The sequence below is a fragment of the Mus pahari genome, chromosome 6 (genome assembly GCF_900095145.1).
Source record: "Mus pahari chromosome 6, PAHARI_EIJ_v1.1, whole genome shotgun sequence".
NCBI lineage: Eukaryota > Metazoa > Chordata > Mammalia > Rodentia > Muridae > Mus > Mus pahari.
Window position 1 is genome coordinate 93,147,285 of NC_034595.1, and position 20,454 is coordinate 93,167,738.

Genomic DNA, 20,454 nt, shown 5'->3' on the forward strand with positions numbered 1-20,454 from the left:
CAAGGCCAGCCTAAAATAAGAGCCCATTTCAAAAGCGATCTATCACAACAACAAAAAATACTCAGAGCTTTAAATCTTAAAACACTTAGAGAGCCCTCGCTTGGTGGTGTGGGAGTGCATGCCAGTATAGTCGGAGCACTCCGCTGTCTCCGTAAGTTCGATGCCAGCCTGATCTACATAGAAAGTTCCAGGTCAGCCAAGGCTACATATTGAGACCCTAACTCAAAAGAAGAAGAGTATCAGAAGAAGGAGGAGGAGGAGGAGGAGGAAAAGGGGCAAAGGGAAGGAGAAAAAATATCGTTATTATTGTTGTTACTATTGCTACAAGGCTACTTCTCGACCAGCCTGGGAGAGCCATGGCTAAAAAAAAATAAACAACGCAAGCTCTCCCTCCATGGTAGCCAGCACCCCAGCCCACTGTGACCTCTACCTCAGCAGCTTCAGACTCCTGGGAGGTCAACGCAGAGGGAAGACTACATCCCAAGGGCCTGATATGCCGTTCATTAGGACCCATCTGACCCTGAAAACCACCAGTCATGGCCTCCAGGTGTCTGTGTCCTTCCCAGGCTTCAGTGTCCACACCACTCCACACACCACACCACAGAACAGATTTACTCAGCCCGGCTTGGGTTTCCCACTCAAGGGGTCTGTGTTCCAGGTTCCCAAACAGCAAGGGTGGGTGGGGACGGGACACTCGCCCAGCATGGGTAAATTACCCAGTGAGATGCCAGCAGAGGAGGGGGCGGGGAGGAGTCTTTCAAGGATACAGAGGTAGGAACAGCTCTGGAAACTAAGCCTGAAAGAAGAGCCCAGAGGCTGGACTCACAGCTCACACCTGTTATCTCAGCACTTGGGAGGCTGAGGCAGTGAGGCTTGTCTATTCTAGTCACACACACACACACACACACACACACACACACACACACCACTAAAAGCCTACAGTCCAAGCACTTGAGAGATGGACAGTAGGAGGTCCAAGACCTCAAGGTCATCCTCTGCCATAACCAAGTTCAAAGCCAGCCTGGGCTACTTACGACCCTGTCTCTAAAAGGAAACAAAGCTAAAATTAAAACCAGAAAGACAGAAAGAAAAGCCCACGGTTTCCAGGATGTCTACTTCTGCTGTGGGCCAAACTACCAAGAATTCCGCCTTGCAGAAAGAAGGCAATCTGGAACAGATATTTAGTATCCAATAACTTCTATAGGCCTCGATGACTTCATCTGTAAGATGGGGAGAATGTCAGCTGTCTCGTGGCCCTGGGAATCAACAGACCCTAGTGCGCATGTATCAGAGCAAAAACTTGAATCTCGGCTGGCCCTCAGCGAATGAGCTTGGCACGAGCAGGCCTTGCCCTAAGGAGAGAACACGTGCTTCCTTGTCCTGAGGGAAAGGCACATTCCTCCCTGCCTGGGTGCACAGGGTTTCAAAGTTAGGAGCCCGGTGCCAGGGCTGTGTAGGTAGGTGTGGGAACGGAGCTCCCAGGAGACCCGGGCTGTTGTTTGTACCTTCTTTGTCATTCTCCAGGGAGAGCCTTCTGGAGCTTCTACACAACTAAAAGGCACAAAACTCATTCAATGCCTGAGATAAAGTTACGGCCCAAACTAGCCTTTCCCCATTCCTAATCCAAGCACCTGCAGATCGGCCGCCAGGTGCCAGGTGGTGGGTGTTCCCTGGCATAGTCCCGCAAACCCAGCATGCACCCTGGGGACTGATACCACACTGCCCTCCCTGCTCCCTCCCCACAGCCAGGATTCAGTGTCTCCAGGCCAGGGCTGGAGACATCAGGTCTCAACATACCTGCAGTTCCCACCTGGCTGGGAATTCCTTCCAGATCAGGGGTTTCTACAGCGTCTGCAGGGCCGTGGAGATTGGGCAGGAGCTGGGAGGAATCTCCCTGAGCAGAGTCCTCCTCCATCTGGCCTCTTTTGAAAGCATCCAAGCAACAGACGAGAGAAAGCCTGAAGTCTCTACCACTGCGAAGGCTCGCACAGGGACTGCAGGGGAAGTGGTCCTTGGGAATTGGTGGTGATCCCGACGTCCCCCCTCCCTGGAAGGTACTCATCTGATACACATGACATCCAACGCCTTTACTGAGAGCAACTCCATTAAAATAACGACACACGCGCACATGCACACACTCCTGCACACCTCCCCAGCCTGGCTCCCCTCTCTGGAGTGTTTAAGCCCTTAGTGACTCAAAGCCAACACAGGGCTCCTTGGTGACCGCTTTGGCCAGCTTTAATGATGTGCTAGCTGCTGGCTTATCTGCTGGGGCAAAAAACGTGTCTGCTCGCAAATCCACCTGATGTACCATTTTTGACAACTTACCCTATTAGGATGACAGAGGCAGATCCCGGGGTGGTAGGTGTCACTTCCCTTGAGATGATTAAAAGAAGCGTAAACCCTTCTTCCAGCAGATTGAGTGACAAATGGACCAGGTAACTCAAGCTGGAATATTACTGAGAATATCAAGGGTGTTTGGCAACCACGGTGGAGAATCCCCAATGACTCACAAGGCCAAAAGCAGCAGCCAGTCCTTCCCAGACATCTGCTTGACCAAATCCCAATATACACCGGCCTGGTGAGGCACACTGGGAATCCCAGCAACAGGGGCAGGGCAGAAAGAGGCAGGGGATCAGAGTTCAAGGCTAAGCTTGGCTGCATACAGAGTACTAGCTAGGCAAGCCTGGGCTACATAAGACTATCACACACCAAAAAACCCCCAAACCTCAACAGCCATGACTACAATGATATAGGTGGCATGTCACACACAGCTCTATGCACTTCAAGTCCTTTTAGACCTTGAGAATTCCCCTGTCCCCTGGTAGTACCAATAGCACCACAGGTAACAGGGCAGTAATTAGACTCCTGTTCAAGCTCCAATTCTCTTTTTTTCTTCTTTTTTTTTTTTCTTTTTTATCTTCTTTTCAAGCTACAATTCTCAAGTGGGTAAAGCACGCCCCACTTTATAGGAGGGTAAACTGAGGCTTGAGACATTCAGTAACTTATTGGATGGCACACAGCTTGTAAGAAGCAAAATCCAGAAATCCTAACCGGTGTATATTTATGTCTAAACCTGCACTTGCCCTGGCCAAGAATAAGATTCAGTTCAAAGCACTGCACCACCTCAAGGGTCCCTGGGAAAACAATCTTCAGAGTGGAGTATACCCCTGATCATCTGGACAGCCTTGGTCCTGGTGGCCTGCCCTGCCATAAATGAAGCCAGTTGATCTTACTGGGCAGCTGCTAGGAGCGTCCCGGTGCCTGGTGTGGAGGGGGAACTCTATCTGAAAACTCTATCTCGGCACCCTAGCAGAAGGATGTCTTGTTAAAGCTGCTAACGCCCAATGGAAAAGGAATTCGGGTGCTATTTAGGCCACTGTTTGCTTTTTGTAAGATAAAAATGTAAAAGAAGCAGGGCTATGGTGGCGCAGGGCTATGGTGGCGCACATCTTTAATCCTGCGGCAGAAGCAGGAGAATCTCAGAGTTTGAGGCCAACCTGGTCCTGGATGACCAAAGTTGCACAGAGAAAGCCTGTCTTGGAAAACAAACAACCTCCCATAAACAAACAAAAAAAGTGAAAAGAAAAAAAAAAAGCCTAAGGTTTAATAAAGTGGCTATTTCCTTGAGAACATCACAAGATTTTTCCATTCCTCTAAGACTGAGGTCTACCAGCACACTCCTAGGCCTGACTACCCACTCACTGCCTGTGTGACCTTGGGCAAGTCTGTCAACTTTTCCAAGAACAAGGTTTCCTTGGCAACCACACCTACTCCAGGCAATTGGGAGAGCGTAAGACAAGCCTTCTTGTTTAGTTTATGCTGAGAAGGACTCAACCGGAGCAGGTGCCCCAGGGAATACTAACTGGCTACAAACCCGGACAGCAAGAAACAAGAGGGAGAGGAAAGATAACAATGTCATAAAGATTTCGGAAAGGGTGGGGCAAGGGTTAAGGATAAAGCTCAGTCTGCAGAGAGCCTTTAAACCGAGTGAGGGGGCTTTTTGTTTTCTGTCCTTTAAAATCTTTATCTTACATTCAGGATGGTGGTGGCTGGTGCGTGCCTTTAATCCCAGCACCAGGGAGGCAGAGGCAGGAAGATCTCTGAGTTTGAGGCCAGGCTGGTTTACAGAGTGAGTCCCAGGACAGCCAAGGCTACACAGAAAAGTCCTGTCTGGAAGCCAAACCAAACCAAACCAAACCCAAACCAAAAAAACTCTAAATTTTTACAAAGAGGTACAAAAGATACAGCATAAACCAGACATAGTGGCCCAAGCTTCAATCCCAGCATTTTGAAAGCAGACAAGGAATTCAAGGGAAGGTCCACAGTGAGTTGAGGCTAGCCTGGGACAGAGGGAATCATGTCTCAAGAACAAAGATACAAAAAAATCCAAACAAACGAAAAACTAAAAACCACCAAGTTCAGATGTAGACTGAGCGTCTAGTCCGCAGAGACAAATATCAGCCAATCAGCAATGTTCTCTTGCTTTAGGGTCTCAGCACCCAAAAGCCTCACTTCCTTCCTATGCCTTTGTCTCTGCCTACACTCTCTAACACCAGGTATCCTTAAGTGCCACCAGCCAGATTTCCTCCCAGCTCCGTTTTTTCTGCAAGGCACTTTCTGCCCCTGGACACGTCTATCTTGGACACATTTGCCTATGGGAAATCTCCGCCCAGGTAGTCTAAGCGCCTGGAAACCCGACTGCCTTTGTTTTGTTTTGTTTTGTTTTGTTTTTTTGCTACAACATCACCAACAGTTCTAACAGCACCTGGCTCAGCAGGTGTGCAGACTGTGACTGAATGAATGACAATGGTTGGTTGACAGGCCAATTCAATTCAGGTTCCTAGTTTAAGAACACCCTCGTGGGCACCTGGCTCACTCTGCCGGCACTCTCAGATCACGATTTCCCACATCAAGAGGCACACTGGTCTATCAGGTACCTTGGGGTCAGAGGGAACTGGGGAGAAGTGAGATGTGGACCACACAAGCTGCCAATGCTCTGGTCATTGACCCGTTTACTATCACTATCCCCTGCATGACCACTCTTGGATCTTCAGGCAAGGTCAAGGTGCCCAGACCTCCATCCTGATACAAAGTATCTATTCCCAGACTGCCGCATCCGGGAGGGCATCTCTTTAGATCTTTAAACTGAGCATTGTGTCCAGCTTGGTACAAACAGCTGAGAGTCTAATGACAGCGGCCACAGACTGGCTGGAGTGTTTATTTCCCCCAACAGCTTCTGCTTGTGGTTCTAAGGCAAAGAGTTCCCATTTCCTTCCTAGAAGAAAACTCCCATAAACAGAAACCACTTCCGTGTTGGCTGCCGTGTGATCCAGCCATCGTTAAAACTCTCTGTCCTTGAAGACAGGGACGCCATGGGATGTAAACGCAGCTCAGCGGTTAAAAGTGCAAGCTGTTCTTGAGAGTTCGGCTCCCAGCACCCACACAGGGGGGCTCACAATCACTCATGACTCTAGTTCCAGGCAATCCGATCCCCTCCCTCTGGCCTCTGAGGGTACCCACGTGTGCGTGTGTACAGACACATATACATGCTCATAAATAAAAATACATTCAAGCTTAAATAAAAAAGGTCCGGACACAAGGGGCTGGGGATGTAGCTCAAGGTTAGTGTTTGCCTACTGTGCACGAGGTCCTGGGTTCGAGTCTCAGTACCACCTAAAACTGGCCACAGTGGTGCATGCCTATAATCCCACGGCTCAGGCCATTAAGTCTGGAGGGTCAGAAGTTGTAAGTCATCCTCAGCTACATATCAACTTTGACTAGGCTAAAGAAGACCCTGTCAAGGAAGGGAAGAAGGGAAGAGAGAAGGAAAAAAAAGAGGGAGGAAGGGAAACAGATGAGTAAATTGGAGAAAGGTCAGCATTTGTTTTTTGTTTGTTTGTTTGATGACCTGCTGGTGTGACCCCCCCCTTTAAAACAGATTTATTTATGTGTATGAGCACACTGTAGCTGTACAGATGGCTGTGAGCCTTCATGTGGTTGTTGGGAATTGAATTTTAGGACCTCTGCTCGCTGCTCGCTCCAGCCCAAAGATTTATTTATTATTATACATAAGTTCATTGTAGCTGACTTCAGACGCACCAGAAGAGGTCGTCAGATCCCATTACAGGTGGTTGTGAGCCACCATGTGGTTGCTGAGATTTGAACTCAGGACCTTTGGAAAAGCAGTCAGTGCTCTTACCCACTGAGCCATCTCGCCAGCCCTGTGACCTTGTCTCTTTCAGGAATGCCACCCGTGAGTTGGGAAAGGCCATCTCCAACACCCTCTTCCCTATAGGGACATACCATGAGGGAGGGACTGTGGAAAACAACCAGTCTCAGATGTGAGAGGCAGGCGTTCCCCATTCGCAGCATGCCATTAGGATATTGTTATCACACACACACAGGAATGGAGCCCATCTAGACACAATGTCAACAGCCATATCTCCACCCAGCCATCTTCCACGAGTTTACATAATTAGCAGCGTCCACAGCCACAACACAGTGGCCTCAGTTCCCTGAAGCATTTTTTACAGATGGGGCAAAAGTCATTCTGACACACATGGTTCAAAAGGGCAGAGACAGGTAGGCCAGCAGGAATGCCAGGTATGAAAAAGCCAGGACTGGTATTTGTCATGCACCTGCTGTGACATAGGCTAGGTGATTTCTCGGTTGCTCTCGCCTCTCTTCCTATTTAAAAAAAAAAAAAAAAAGGTGTCTGTCTGTCTGTCTGTCTGTCATACAAGTATGTATGTATGGAAGTGGGGGAATACACAGAGCAACTCTCTCCTTGGGGAATGGAACTCAAGTTGTTAGGCATAGCACCAAGAACCATATCCTCCCCCAAGCCACCTCACCTGCCCGCTTTCTCTTTTATACTGGAGACCAAATCTGGCTCCTCAAACGGTCTGGGCAAGTACCCTACACCTTTTATTTTGAGACAGGGTCTCACTGAGATGCCCAGAGTAAGTAGCCTTGACCTTACTTTGTAGCACAGGCAGTCCTTGAACTTAATATTCTCCTGTCTCAGCCTCCTGAGTACCTGGAATGACAGGTGTATGTGCCACACAGGTAGCTGACACACAGCGTCTTTTGAATGATCATATCCTTAGTGGGTACCCATTTCCACTGTGAGTAAACTGAGTCTCAAAAAGATGGCACAACTTGCTTAGCCTGTGTGTGCGTTGCACATCTGTACATCTGGATCCTGCTCAGAGGAAATTTTGTGGCAGGTCCTCTGTGGGTTCACCAGCTCAGAAGCTCCCTGCCTAGAAGAGGTATCAGAATGCTAGGCTTTGCCATGCACCAAGACAGAATCTGAGGTGCCAAACAAAGACAGGCCTGGTAGCCATTGCCTGTAATCCTAGGATGGCAGAAGATCTGGAGTTCAAGGTCAGCCTGGGCTTCATCCTAAGACCCTGGCTTAGACAAAATGAAATCTGAAATGCCAACACCCAGGTTTAAGACAGTGAGAACTCCTAAGTGGAATCCAGAAAGTCTCTGGATTTTTCTGTCCCTATCTGCAGGGATAGAACACAACCTCGGTATCAGGTAGGGTTTCATTCAAGATGCCACACGAAAATTACTACAGCACAGTAAGGTGTTCAATTCTTTAAAAAAAATCCTGTGCACTTCCGTTGTTCCTGGAAAAGTGTTCAGAAGTTCAAACTGAAGGATAGCAGACTTCTCGGAAAAGCCCGCAGACTTCCATCTAAATTGTTTCCTCGCTCAGAGTCAGGCGGATCCAAAGGTTCCTCCCCCAACCCATGACTTAACTTGGGGGCGGGTGGAGGGAGACAGCTGAGACGGGAATGGGCGCACCCACTGGGCAAATTTTAACACAGAACCACTGTATTCCACTTGGGACAGATCGGCCAAGCACACGCAATTAGATCTCAATGCTTGAGCTTCCCACCGCTGCAATTTCTCCTGGAGTTAAAAGTGTGTGCGAATGCAGCCATCTCTTTGCTTGAGCAAATGCGAATGGAGAGAGTGAAAGGGCAGTCTTTTTCGGACGTAAGGCTACCAGATGGGTTACAGGCACAGCGTAGGGGGTAGCCCCAAATTTGTACTGAGCTAGCTAGCCCCTTACTCATACTTGCCCCGGGTCCAGCCAGGTGCCCAGCAGGCACCCCTGGCTTGCAGGACCCTAACCAACAGATTTGACCTCTCTCCATGTAATGCTTTGGGACGCTCGAGTCAGGGAGCCAAATAGTCCCGCGAGAATCCAATAACTACGTTCAAGAACTCAGGAGGGGCCGTCCCAACTTTGCACTGGATAGACCCTTTCCCACGCTCTGTGTCCAGCCCGGTGTTGAGTCTGCAGACGCCTTGGGTCATAGGACCCTGACAGGCATGGCATTGACCTTTCTCCCTGCAGCTCTGTTGAGGTTTCAGAAGGGAAGAGGGATGCTGCCGAAGAACCCCAAGACCCCAGCTCCCAAACTGAAAAACTCCAGTGCGCCTCCCGGCCGCACCCACCCGGCGATCGGGGACATAACTTTGCCACCAGCGGCTCCGAGCTCCCGGCCCCGAGCGCCCCCGCGCGCCCGGCCCCGGCGGTTCCCGGACTCCAGGGCCTGCAGCCACGCTGCCCTCCCGACCGCGCGAGCACCTACCGGGCTGGCTGCCATAGCCATCGGCTGCATCGGGGACTGCCCCAGCTCTCTGCTGCTCCCGGGGCCCCGTAGTGTCCGCGCATAGCTTGCAGGCTCCAGGTTCCGGAACGCGCGCGGGCCCGGTGTCCCGCCCGCAGGACGGAGTCGGCTGGCCGTGTGCCGCAAGCTGGCGGACGCGCTCCCATGAACCCGAATCGGCCGCCCGCATCCCGTGTGCCCGGGACGCGAGGCCCCACGGCGGCGCGCGGGGCTCCGACGGCGGACGCCGGTCTCACAGCCCTCGGAGCCGCCGCCGCATCGGGTCGCCCACGCGCTCCCGGCCAGTGATCTCAGCCCCACCGGGCGCCGGGCACTCTACGGCCGCCGCACCGGAGGAATCCGGCGCGATCCTCTCACGTGGGAACAACTCCAGATCCTGGGGGCTCCTCCTCCCGCTCCTTCCGGGCTGGCGAGGTACCTCTGGCCACACCCCGGACACGCCCCTCCCTCGCACAGCACGCCCTCTGCTCGACCACGCCCACGACCCCTCCTCCTTGGCGCCTACTGCCCCTCCCCATGCGTCTGGCCCCAGGCCACTTCTTGTCCAGCTCCTCCACACCTTTCCAGCCTTTCCTAGAGAAACTCTGGATGGGAAAGGTAGATAGGTGGTGGTGTCCCAGGGATCCAGAGTCACCGTTCGCCCGAGTGCGTCAGAAGAAAGGCCGCAGGCCTCTGCCTGGACCTCCAGTGTGCTGGCTGGTTTAGTCTTAGGGGACAGAGGTTTCCTAGGCCAGCCAGGCTCAGGGCAAGATGGCACTTTGGAGGGTGTTCACCCACCGCTGGAGCAGCCAGGAGTGGGTGTTCCAGGAGTTGGCCTTGTGCCTGTAAAGTTCTTTGCAGCTGGGAGACCCCTTTGATCTGAGATTACAATGCTCTTTAGAGGGACTAATTATTTCCCCACAGCCCCAGGAGCCAGAGGCTGGCTTTCCCCTGCTGTAGACTGCAGGGAGCCAAGCTGCACAGCCAGACGAAGAGTTCCTGAGCTCACCGCCACTACCGCCCCATCTAAGCCGAGTGGACCCCAGACCAGGTTCTATGACCTGTGGCTCTCCTGGTGCCAGCCTGTGAGCTGTTAGTCTCTAGGTCACCTGCAAAGGCTCTCCAATAAGCTATGGTAACAAAATAACTTGCCTTGAGTCTGAAACCTTTTTTCAGCCACTCTCCTGAGCACTTGGGAGAAGCCCTGCCTCTCCTCAACCTCAGTGGCTTGGTTATTACCAAGGCCTTCCCAGCTTTGATTCCATTCTCTTCCCTTGGGAAAAGAGTCCAGTTGGGGATCCTTCCTGGTGCTGGTGGGATGGTGCCAAGACCCATCTCCCCATCCCTTACTCAGAGCACTGATCACTATGGAGGGCACGTGGCAGGCCAAGAGCTGGTGTCCCCAAGAGTACAAGAAGACTGCCGGTGGCTTAAACACCCAGCCCTTCCAGAGGAAGGACATGGGCCCAGCACCAAGCCACAGTAGGCCTTCAAGCCTCTGCCTTTTTGCAAGAGTGAGGAGCTGAATAGAGAAGCTTATTCTGAACCCCTGAAAGTGGAAACGCTGGGGAACACCCTTTCCAGGCCTTGGATCCTGGAAAAATCTCATCTTGGAGACACCTCTAGTGTCTGCAAGGGGGGAAGGGGATTAGAGGGTGGGAGGCTTAGGGGGAGGGAGAGGGGTTATAAGGGGGAGAGACAGACAGACAGACAGACCCAGTTGAATGCCAGAAGTGCTGAGTGGGGCTTCATGGGGCATTCAGGCAATGTCCTTTTGATTTGACCTTCCCTTAAGTCCTGGTCAGTTTTCATTGTCAACCAGATCCAACCTTGAGTGGCCCGAGCAAATGAACCTCGACTGAAGAGTCGCCTGGCTCATACCGGCCTGTGCGCAGCTCCGTAGGCTGCTGTCTCGATTAATAACAGATGTGGGAGGACCCGATCCATGATGGGTGGTACCATTGTTCGGTTTCAGCCTCAGGGACAAGGGGCTGAGGTGCATATTTTACATACCAAGGCAGACCTGGCCTCCAGGTTCTCCCAGCATCCCTCAGACCCTGTCCCTGATCCTGAACTTTGCAGCTCAGGTACTGGGTTACCCCTCCCCCCAGAGGCTCTTCTCTATATAACCCAGACATTTTGGTCTCTTGCCCTCTCTTCGTCTATCACCAAGGATGCTCTCCCTCTTCTCCCCACCCCCTTCCCATGGTGACTCTCTTGGCCTACTTCCCTGAGGCCAGTGAACATGCCCATCCAAGAGCAGCTTCCCAACAAACCAGCGTCTAATATACTCTAAACTGGCTTGAGTTGATTCACTTCAGCGACGGAGAAATAACGTATCAACCATCTCTAGGCAGGCAGTCCTAGGCTGTATAGGCTGTATAGCATGGGTGACTCCGGGAGCACCCAGCTTACCATGATTTCCCACAATCCTTGCATTGCCTATTGGCCCTGACTTCCTTCAGTGGTGGACTGAGACCTGAAAATACACCCGGAAATAAACCCTTTCCTCCTTTAAATTGCTTTTGGTCACGGTGTTTATTACGGCAACAGAAAGCGCGCTAGGACAGACACCTTGTCTGTGAAATGTTTTGCAAAAAGCTGGACACAGCATGGTTCAGCACACTAAGGCAGGAATGCTAGGCCAACCTGGATTGTGTAGCACATTCCCTGCACTAGCCTAAGCTACTGTATCAAACCCTGTCTAGGAAAACAACTACAAGATAAAACCACTTAGGATTTCATTCACGTTCACAAAGAAGCACACTTTCTTCACAGTTGCTAAAATACAGTCTACTTTCCCTGTCTCCCGGTTTGTTTGTTTGTTTTAAATGCAAAACCTCATTATGTTGCCCTAACTACCCTAGTACTCACTATACAACAGAGGGTGGCCTTCCTTTAACTTGCACTGAGTCTCCTGCCTGAGTATTGGGATTAAAGGTATGAGCCACCACACCTATTTTTCCATTCTTGTTAGGGACATACCCTTAACTCCGGGATAAGAGAAGAGAGCCCAAGAGCATGAATTGATAGACCTGGTCCCTTGGCTTTGGTATCTCCAGGTAACACAGGGTGTGGCGGGGACTGTGAAAGAGACCATAGACTTCCTGCACAGGAATATAGGCCCAAGGTTTCCAGGTACTTATCTTAGTTTTCGACGTTGATAACTTTTAAAATATGTAAGAACAAGGGGCTGGAGAGTTGAGTCAGCACTTAAGAGCACTGGCTGCTCTTGTAGAGGACCCAGGTTGAGTCCCTGAAACCTCATGGTCACTCACAAACATCTATAACTCTAGTTTCAGGGGATCCGATGCATTCTTCTGACCTCACTAGGTGCCAGGTAACCATGTGGCATGCATGCATGCATACATACATACATACATACATACATATACATATACATACATACATACATACACACATACTACATACATACATACACACATGCAAGCAAAGTACATCAAAGGAATAAATCTTAAAAAACAAAACAACATCCTTAAGGATACAAAAGAATGAGTGGAAGAATAATGAAGCAAGTGCGTTGTCTAGAACTTTCTGTGTTGTCCATTGGCCACCAGTGCTTTCTCCAGGACAACCTCAAAGAAGCTTATACAAACATCCCAGGGACATTTCAATCACCCAGGCCGATCACAAGGTCACGTCCCTGGGGGATTTCCATTGCTCTCCTTACTCGGCAAAGTTAGGGACTGGATCAGTGTGCGTGTGTGCATGCACGTCAGTGTGTGCGTGTGTGTGTGTGTGTGTGTGTGTGTGTGTGTGTATGTGTGTCTGTACACCCCACACTAAAGACGAGAACATCACAATGCCTGGCCTTCCCCAAGACTCCTGTCCTCTCAGGCAGTCTCCTGCTAACCAAGGCCGAGAGCGACATAATCCACCAGAACACCATCTGCTAGGTGTTTCCTTCAGGAATGTTCTGGGAAACACTTGGCCCACATTCCTGTGCTCACGTCTATGGTCTCCTTCACAGGGAGTGACCACAGTCCCTGCCATGCCCTAGAAAGCCACCCAGGGCTCAGGAGACCTTTCTGTGAAGATCTACAAGATCTGGGAGCCATGAACTGATAACTCACATCTCCCTGGAAGAGCCTGGACAGGCCCCATACAAAGGAACATCCCAGAATGGACCCCCTCCCCCGTGGACCCAGGGCTTGCTGGGAGTGGGAGGGTCCAACTGTGAAATCACAAGGAGTCTTGGGCTACAAAGGGCGTTGTGCCGGGATTCAGTGTTTTGATGATGTTGTTTCGAAATTCCTAAATGTGTTGATGTGGGCCTGTAGTTCACGTGTGTGTTCATGTGCATATGCAGGCTGCGGAGTACCTACGATGCCTTCTTCAGATTTCAGACTCTGCTCACTATTCATTTTTTGTTTATTGGAGACAGTCTCTTCCTGGTCTAGAGCTCACCTAGCAGGCTGGCTCGCCGCTGAGCCCCAGGGATCTATCCACCTATTTTTCCCAGTATTGGGATCACACATGTGCTTTGTGCCTAGATTTCCNCCCCCTCCTTTTTTTTTTTTTTGTTTTGGTTTTTGGTTTTTCAGGACAGGGTTTCTCTGTATAGCCCTGGCTGTCCTGGAACTCACTTTGTAGACTAGGCTGGCCTTGAACTCAGAAATCTGCCTGCCTCTGCCTCCTAAGTGCTGGGATTAAAGGTGTGCGCCACCATGCCTGGCTCCCCCCCACACACTTTTTTTAAAACATGGGTTTTGAGGTATCCCCTCAAACTCAGGTTTTTATAAGAATTTTATCCAGGTCAATTTATTTATGTGTCTATTTGTCTGTTTATTAATTGATTGATTGATTGATTATTGTTATTATTTTCAAACTAGGGCCTTATGAAACTTAGAAACTCTTGCAAAGGACCTCCTGGAACCGGTGCAGGGGAAGCTGTCCCTAGCCTTATTTGGCTTTGTCCTTCCTCAGGGTCCGCACATCTGGCCTGGCGTCTGCAGGGAAGTAGAAAGGCAGATGTGGAACTCAGGAAGGCGGTTGGGTCGATGCGTTCCCGTTGACCCTTGTGCAGACTTGTTTGATGGTTTGGAGTGTTAAGAGCCGACGGTTGAGGAGACAGTGAGATGCAGGAGAACCATGGTCCAGACAGTGGGTGGGGACCGTACTAGTCTGGGCTCTGAGGACAGATGGTATCCCGACCCCTGACCTCAGGCTGACGGAGAGCCACCAGAGAAAGCACAAAGAGCCGAGGGGCAGAGGAGTCACCGTGGTTCCTTGCGCTGCCTCTCCATTTCCAGAAGAACTCCGTTAAGATTACAGAAAACCACTACAGGACGAATTGGCTTAAGGGACAAAACGCAGTAAGGTCCTATTTGGAGGCATTACTGTGTTGACCAGTTGCTTTGAGATGAACATTTGAGTCCATTTGGAGATTTCTGGGTGGTTCTATCATAACATTTGCAGCAGAGATTTTATTTTTCATTTAAAAATTATTATTGTTATTATTTATTTATTTATTTATTTATTTATTTATTTATTTATTTCTAGCTCTGGCCATTCTGGAACTCACCATGAAGACCAGACTACCACATGTGGCAATACACCCCCCGGAAAAGTATTAATTTTTGGGTCTGTGTGCGTGATGTGCATGTATGTGTGCCGTGTGTGGAGGTAGAAGATAACATTGTGGGGTTGCTTTCGTCCTTCCACCCTTCCGTGAGTTCTAGGGCTAGAATTCCAGTCACCAGGCTCGCAAGGCAAGCTCTTGGTCCACCGCGCTGTCTCACTAGCCCCCTCTATTTATCAGCAGGGTCTCATGTAGCTCAGGCTGGCCAAAGATTTCTGATGTAACCAAGGATGACGTTGAGCTTCTGACCCTCCTGCTTCTACCTCCCAAATGCTGGAATCCATGCCTGTTTTTATGTGGTGCTGGTTTTGAACCCAAGACATTAGCCAGGCCAGGTCTCTGCTAACCCATACAGAATAGGTTTAACTGTGGCCATACTAATTCCAAAGTGCCATAGCTGTATGCTATGGACTGTGAACCTGCCAAGGTTTTGACAACCCCTGTCTACTCCCCTTCCAGCAAGACTTCAGAGAATCTGAAAACTTGGGCTAGCTAGCTGCAGTGTTGGCGCCTGGTCTGGTGTGTGACCACGGGAACATGGTTTTCTAACTTTACATCTAAGCAAGCAGAACATTGGCTTAGAGAGTGTGTAGAGGGGTTCTAGCTGGCCCAATCCTTTTCCATGTGTGTTTGGTTTTTTTTGTTTTTTTGTTTTTTTTTTTTTAGCTTGTTTCCTTTTTATTCAGTCTAGCCTTCCCTCTGAATTTAGCATGAATCTTCCCACTCAATTATTCCAATCTAGAGACTCTACATGCATGACCAGAGGCCTGTCTCCCTGATATACAGAATTGCTAGAATGACTGTCCGTCTGTCTGTCTGTCTATCTATCTAGCCAGCCACCCAGCAGCCATGTATCTATCACTTATTAGAGTGGCTTACAGGCTGTGGCCATACTGTTTCAACATTGTTTCTCAAATCTAAGAATCCAGTAGTTCCTCAGGGCACAGTATGGATGTCTCAGCTGATCTTAAGTATATGTCAGAATCTAGAAGAAGTAGGCTGTAATGCTAGTGAGGGAATGAACTTGCCAGTGAAAGTGAGGGCAAGCAGGAAAATAGCAAGAACGTCTTTCATATAGGCTGCTGCTGGAAGGTGGGACAGAAGGGTCTCAGGACCTAGCTTTGCTATGAAACTTGCTATGTAGACCAGGCTGGCCTCAGATACAGAGATCCATTCACCTGTGCTTCTGGAGTGCTGGGACGAAAGGTCTGTCCAGTCCTAGGAAACATTTTGAGCTTACCCCGACAGAGGCAAAATTCTTTTTCGGTTGTAGCATCTTGGAGGAAATTGCAGGAATTTACGTGTCATGTCTCGGGGAAGACTGAGAGGCAGTGGTTGGCCTGTTTGAGTTTTGGATTTTAAAGTTTTGAGTGTTTGTTTTTTAAAATGGTGTCTTGTGTAGGCTAGGCTTGCCTAAGATTTGCTTTCTAGCTGAAGCTAGCCCAACACCTCATCTTTCTGTTTCCTCCTGTGGGGTGTTGGGATAAGAAGTGTGAGCTACTATAGACAGCTTCTTCTTCCTCCTCCTCCTCCTCCTCCTCCTCCTCCTCCTCCTCCTCTTCTTCTTCTTCTTCTTCTTCTTCTTCTTCTTCTTCTTTGGTTTATTTCGAGACAGGGTTTCTCTGTGTAGCCCTGGCTGTCCTGGAACTCACTTTGTAGACCAGGCTGGCCTCGAACTCAGAAATCCACCTGCCTCTGCCTCCCGACTGCTGGGATTAAAGGCGTGAGCCACCACCCCCGGCTGCCAGCTTCTTAATCTCTGTCTTTTTATTCTTTCTCTTGGAGGTGTGTGTGTGTGTGTGTGTGTGTGTGTGTGTGTTGCAATTATTGACAGGAAGTACATTAGTCTCCTCCTGCTGTGTAACAAGTCATCCCAGACATAGCAATAGAAAACATGGGTGGTTAGGAATACGGTGTATGGAGTGGGGAGCAGGTATAGCAGAGCATGTGGGGGGGGTGGAGTGGGGTGTCAGCAGGCCACTGTGGTCTAAATCACGTGTGGGTGGCAGCAATGTGCTTGCTGAGGCTGCTGACAGCTCAAGGTTCACCTGGAAAGCACCTGCTTCCAGCTCACTCCCACACCGAGATTTGGTTCCTCCTGGAGGAATCCCAGAAGCCTCTGCTCCCGGGGTTGCAGCCTATGCCCCACAGAGAGCTCTGAAAAAGAGCAAAAGCCAGTGTGCCCTCACGGAAGCTCACGTCGGCAACGGTACCCATCACCATTTTCCTATCCTATCCGTGGGGTGCATCACTAGGTCCCTTGTGCCCTGGGAAAAGACTAAATGTTAGTGTTGACACATCAAAGTGGGGGCCATGGGGACATTTTGGAAGTTTCCCACCTCAGGAAGCATAGACACCATTTCTGGAAACCAAGAGCAAGTTTCACGCCCTGCTTCGACGCTCACAATCTCAGGCCAAATATTTCAGCTGTGCGGCTTTGGCCTCCCTGACTGTGTGATGCTTGTGGTAACTGCTGGCTGGGCTGACCTGAGGCTGCTGGGAGCTGAGGTGACTGTCAGTCTCTGAGCTGTGCCTGGCTTGGTGAAACCTCAGCTCCTTCGAGGGAAGGACATTTCTTAGGAGAAGCTAAATAACGAGTCATCGCTCCTGAGATACACAGTCCCTCTGCAGCTGCTGTCTCCTAGGGACTCCCGAGGGACGTTGAAGCCCTATGGCAAGCCCCGGGCTGCCTCTGTGGCTGAGGCCACAGGTGGGGACAGTGTTGATCCCCTCTCCGTTCCTTGGCGATCCCAGCGGGGCTCTGGGGCACAGGTGCAGCCAGAGGATTAGATAGGATTTTTCTCCCAGCCCTGCTCAGACCTGGTTCTCAGTGGGTGAAGGATTTGACCCAAACTCCCCTTCACCATCTGCCCTGTGAGCTGGAATCTTTTGTGAGTCTGTCACAGACTCACCATGCCCATTGACAGTCTCCTCGGAGTCCCAGATGCCCTGGCCATGGTCTTGTTCCTTCAGTGGTCCCCAAAGGGTCTGTCTAGAGGCAGAGGCTGAGCCCCATCCCTGGGCAACACAGGGCATTAAAACATTTCCCAGGATGTAGCTGGCCTCTGTGTCCACTGTTCAATTGTTTTAAGACAGGGTCTCATTACATTCTTTTTAAAAAAATATTTTTATTACCTTGTGGTGTGTGTGTGTGTGTGTGTGTGTGTGTGTGTGTGTGTGTGGTGCCTGTGGGTACATCTGTGAACTTGTGGAGGTCAGAGGGCAGCTCGTAGAAACTGGATCTAACTCAGGTTGCTCTCAGGTGTGGTGGCAAGCAAGCGACTTCACTCACTAGTAATCCCCCTGCCTCAACTTCCCGAGTGCTGGACTCTCAGATAGGAACAACAACAGTCTACTCTGAGCTCCATTCTTTCCAACGCAGGGTCTCATGCCCAGGCTGGCTTTGAACTCGCTGTATTGCCCAGAGCGACCATGAAATCCTCTTCTTCCTGCCTCAGTTTCTCCCCACTGAGATTTCAGACAGTAACTATCAAGCCCATCTCTCTCAAGTTGATTGTTGTTTTTGCTTTTAGTTTTATGTTTACATTTTATAGACAAGCTCTCCTTTTGTACCTCTGACTGGCCTGGCCCTAGGTAGGCCAGGCTGGCCTTGAACTCACAGAATCCAGTGGGCTCAGCCTCTTAGATTCTGGAATTAAAGGTATGTACCTGTACTAGGATACTCAGATTTTTTTTTTTTTTCTTTAAATAGGATCTCCAGTAGCCAAGGATGACCTTGAATTCCTGATCCTTCTGACCCCACCTCTCAAAGGGAGAGACTGCAGGCATGAGCTACCACACTGGGGCTCCAAAATGGATTCTTTCTGCAATGAGAGGATACATCTCTCCCTAATTGGGGCTTCCTGTTATTCTTCTCCTCTAAGTCTTGTTATGTGTGGGTCAGGAGATTTCCAACAGAAGTTTAAAAGACGGAGGCTTTTCAGAACAAAACCATTAAAGAACAAAAGATCTATGTTACTATAACATTGGCAAATATTTACATAGCACTTAAGACCCCCTCTCAGAGCTAAGGGTACTGTCACCAGCACAGAGAGGTCAAGTCACTTACCCAAAGCCACACAGCCACTGTCTGACGGAGCTGAGACTCAGGCCCATGCAGTTTGGCTACACACTAACAGTCATCGTATGACTTTGGCAATAGGTGTGATAAACTAAATATTTTCATCACCCCAGGGACCGTGCTCACTCATTCCTGAAAGCCACATCCATCCCCATGTTCTGGATAAGAAAACAGGATGAGAGGGATGGTGGACGGATGTGGGGTGGCTGAGGGGACCCGCCTTCCACACAAGGGCAGGTTTCTTTCCTCAGTGCTAGGGTCAAGCCCAGGGTCTCACAAATTCTAAGCAAGCCCTCTGCTGCAGCCTGCAGCCTCAACCCTTGCACACTCCTGAGCAAAAAAAAAAAAGTCAGCCACTCTTGACTCATGGCTGCCCCCAGTGGTCACAAGGGGAACTTCACCTCTCCTTTTAAAAGCCCTGTGTCCCCGGCTTGGGCTCTGGGAAGAAGGCTTAGTAGGTAATGTGCTTGCTGCATAAAGATCCGCGTACAGATGTCTCACACCCTCACAAAAAGCCAGGTGTGGTAGTGTAGTTGCAGCACTGAGAGGCAGAGACAGGAAGACCCCGGGGATTGCTGCCCAGCCAGACTTGCAGAACCAGTGAGCTCCAGTTCTGTGACCAAGAACAACCAAGTGGGCATGCACCATGCACCTGCACACACATGCACCCACATAGACACATACACAAACAGAGTGTGCGCAGACATAAAGATACAAGTTACTATTGATAGAGTATTTCCACTTCTGTGCCAGGTCCTACTGAGTACATAATATGCAAATGTTTTCAGTTAATCAGTGGATACACATGATCATTATTGTTAAAGGTGATCAATATTATATATAATATTATATATATATATAATATATTTTATATATATAAAATATATATTATAGTCCCCATTTAATCTCCAGCCTAGATATATAAGTAATATTTATTTATTTATTTATTTATTTTTGGTTTTTCTTTTTTTTTTTTTTTTTTTTAAATATTTATTTATTTATTTATTATAATAGAGTACACTGTAGCTGTCTTCAGATACTCCAGAAGAGGGAGTCAGATCTCATTATGGATGGTTCTGAGCCACCATGTGGTTGACTGGGATTTGAACTCTGTACCTTTGGAAGAGCAGTCGGGTACTCTTACCCGCTGAGCCATCTCACCAGTCCCTATTTTTGGTTTTTCAAGACAGGGTTTCTCTGTGTAGCCCTGGCTGTCCTAGAACTCACTTTGTAGACCAGGCTGGCCTCGAACTCAGAGATCTACCTGCCTCTGCCTCCCGAGTGCTGGGATTAAAGGTGTGAGCCACCACGCCCGGCTTAGTAATATATTTTTTTAAAGATTTATTTATTTATTATATGTAAATACACTGTAGCTGTCTTCAGACACCCCAGAAAAGGGCATCAGCCATGGTGGTTGTGAGCCACCATATGGTTGCTAGGATTTGAACTCACGACCTTCAGAAGAGCGGTCGGCACTCTTAACGGCTGAGCTATCTCTCCAGCCCCTATATAAGTAATATTACAGCCCTTATTTTATCAGTGAGGAATAGCAAACTTCAGGGAAGCTAAGCAAGTTCCTCTTAGACACACATCTAGGAAAAAAGTGAAAGCGGGATTCAAACTCGGGCAGCCTGGTCTGTGAAGGCACAGAGGCATGGGAGGATGTGCTCAGGATCACATAGCTTCGAAACCGAGATCGGTGCTTTAGCTAAGTGCGTCTTCAGCCACTCACTGACCCAACAGCAAGTGCCACTCTATAGCCAGGCCTTCCTGAGGTTGGAGGTGAGCGTGCCGTTTTAACAGTGGCCACTGGGGGCAGCAAAGAGTCAAACACAGCCAGTGCCCTGGAGAGGTTTTCTGGGTTCCTGGGTCCCCTAGGGACTCTTGCAGCTGGTATAGATATGGGGGGCGGTTCCACCGCTGGGGTATGCGTGCATTGTAGTGTGATGGTGGCAGGTTGAGGGGGGAGTTGCGTGAAGGTGTGGGGTGCGGGTGAGGGTGGGGAGAGGGTAGTGTAGCACGTCAGTGGAGACCACGTGGTGGAAAACAACACTCTTTTAAAAGTTGGGAGATGAGCCGGGCGTGGTGGCGCACACCTTTAATCCTAGCACTCGGGAGGCAGAGGCAGGCGCATT

The 20,454-nt window shown here is 49.7% G+C and overlaps 1 protein-coding gene across 4 annotated transcripts in view; it reads right to left on the bottom strand.

The window, feature by feature from the left end:
- Kazn (kazrin, periplakin interacting protein) overlaps positions 1–20,454 on the bottom strand; it is a 372,587-nt gene that overhangs the window by 125,015 nt on the left and 227,118 nt on the right. Inside the window, exon 1 of one of the 4 annotated variants that reach the window (XM_029540482.1) lies at positions 8,619–9,044. The exons of 2 other annotated variants lie outside the window; for them this stretch is intronic. In XM_029540482.1, the coding sequence (XP_029396342.1) occupies positions 8,619–8,826 (208 nt within the window). In that variant the 5' untranslated portion in view covers positions 8,827–9,044. Of the gene's footprint in view, positions 1–8,618; positions 9,045–20,454 lie in introns of those variants that run through there. One more of the 4 variants, XM_021199875.2, reaches the window with a different exon arrangement.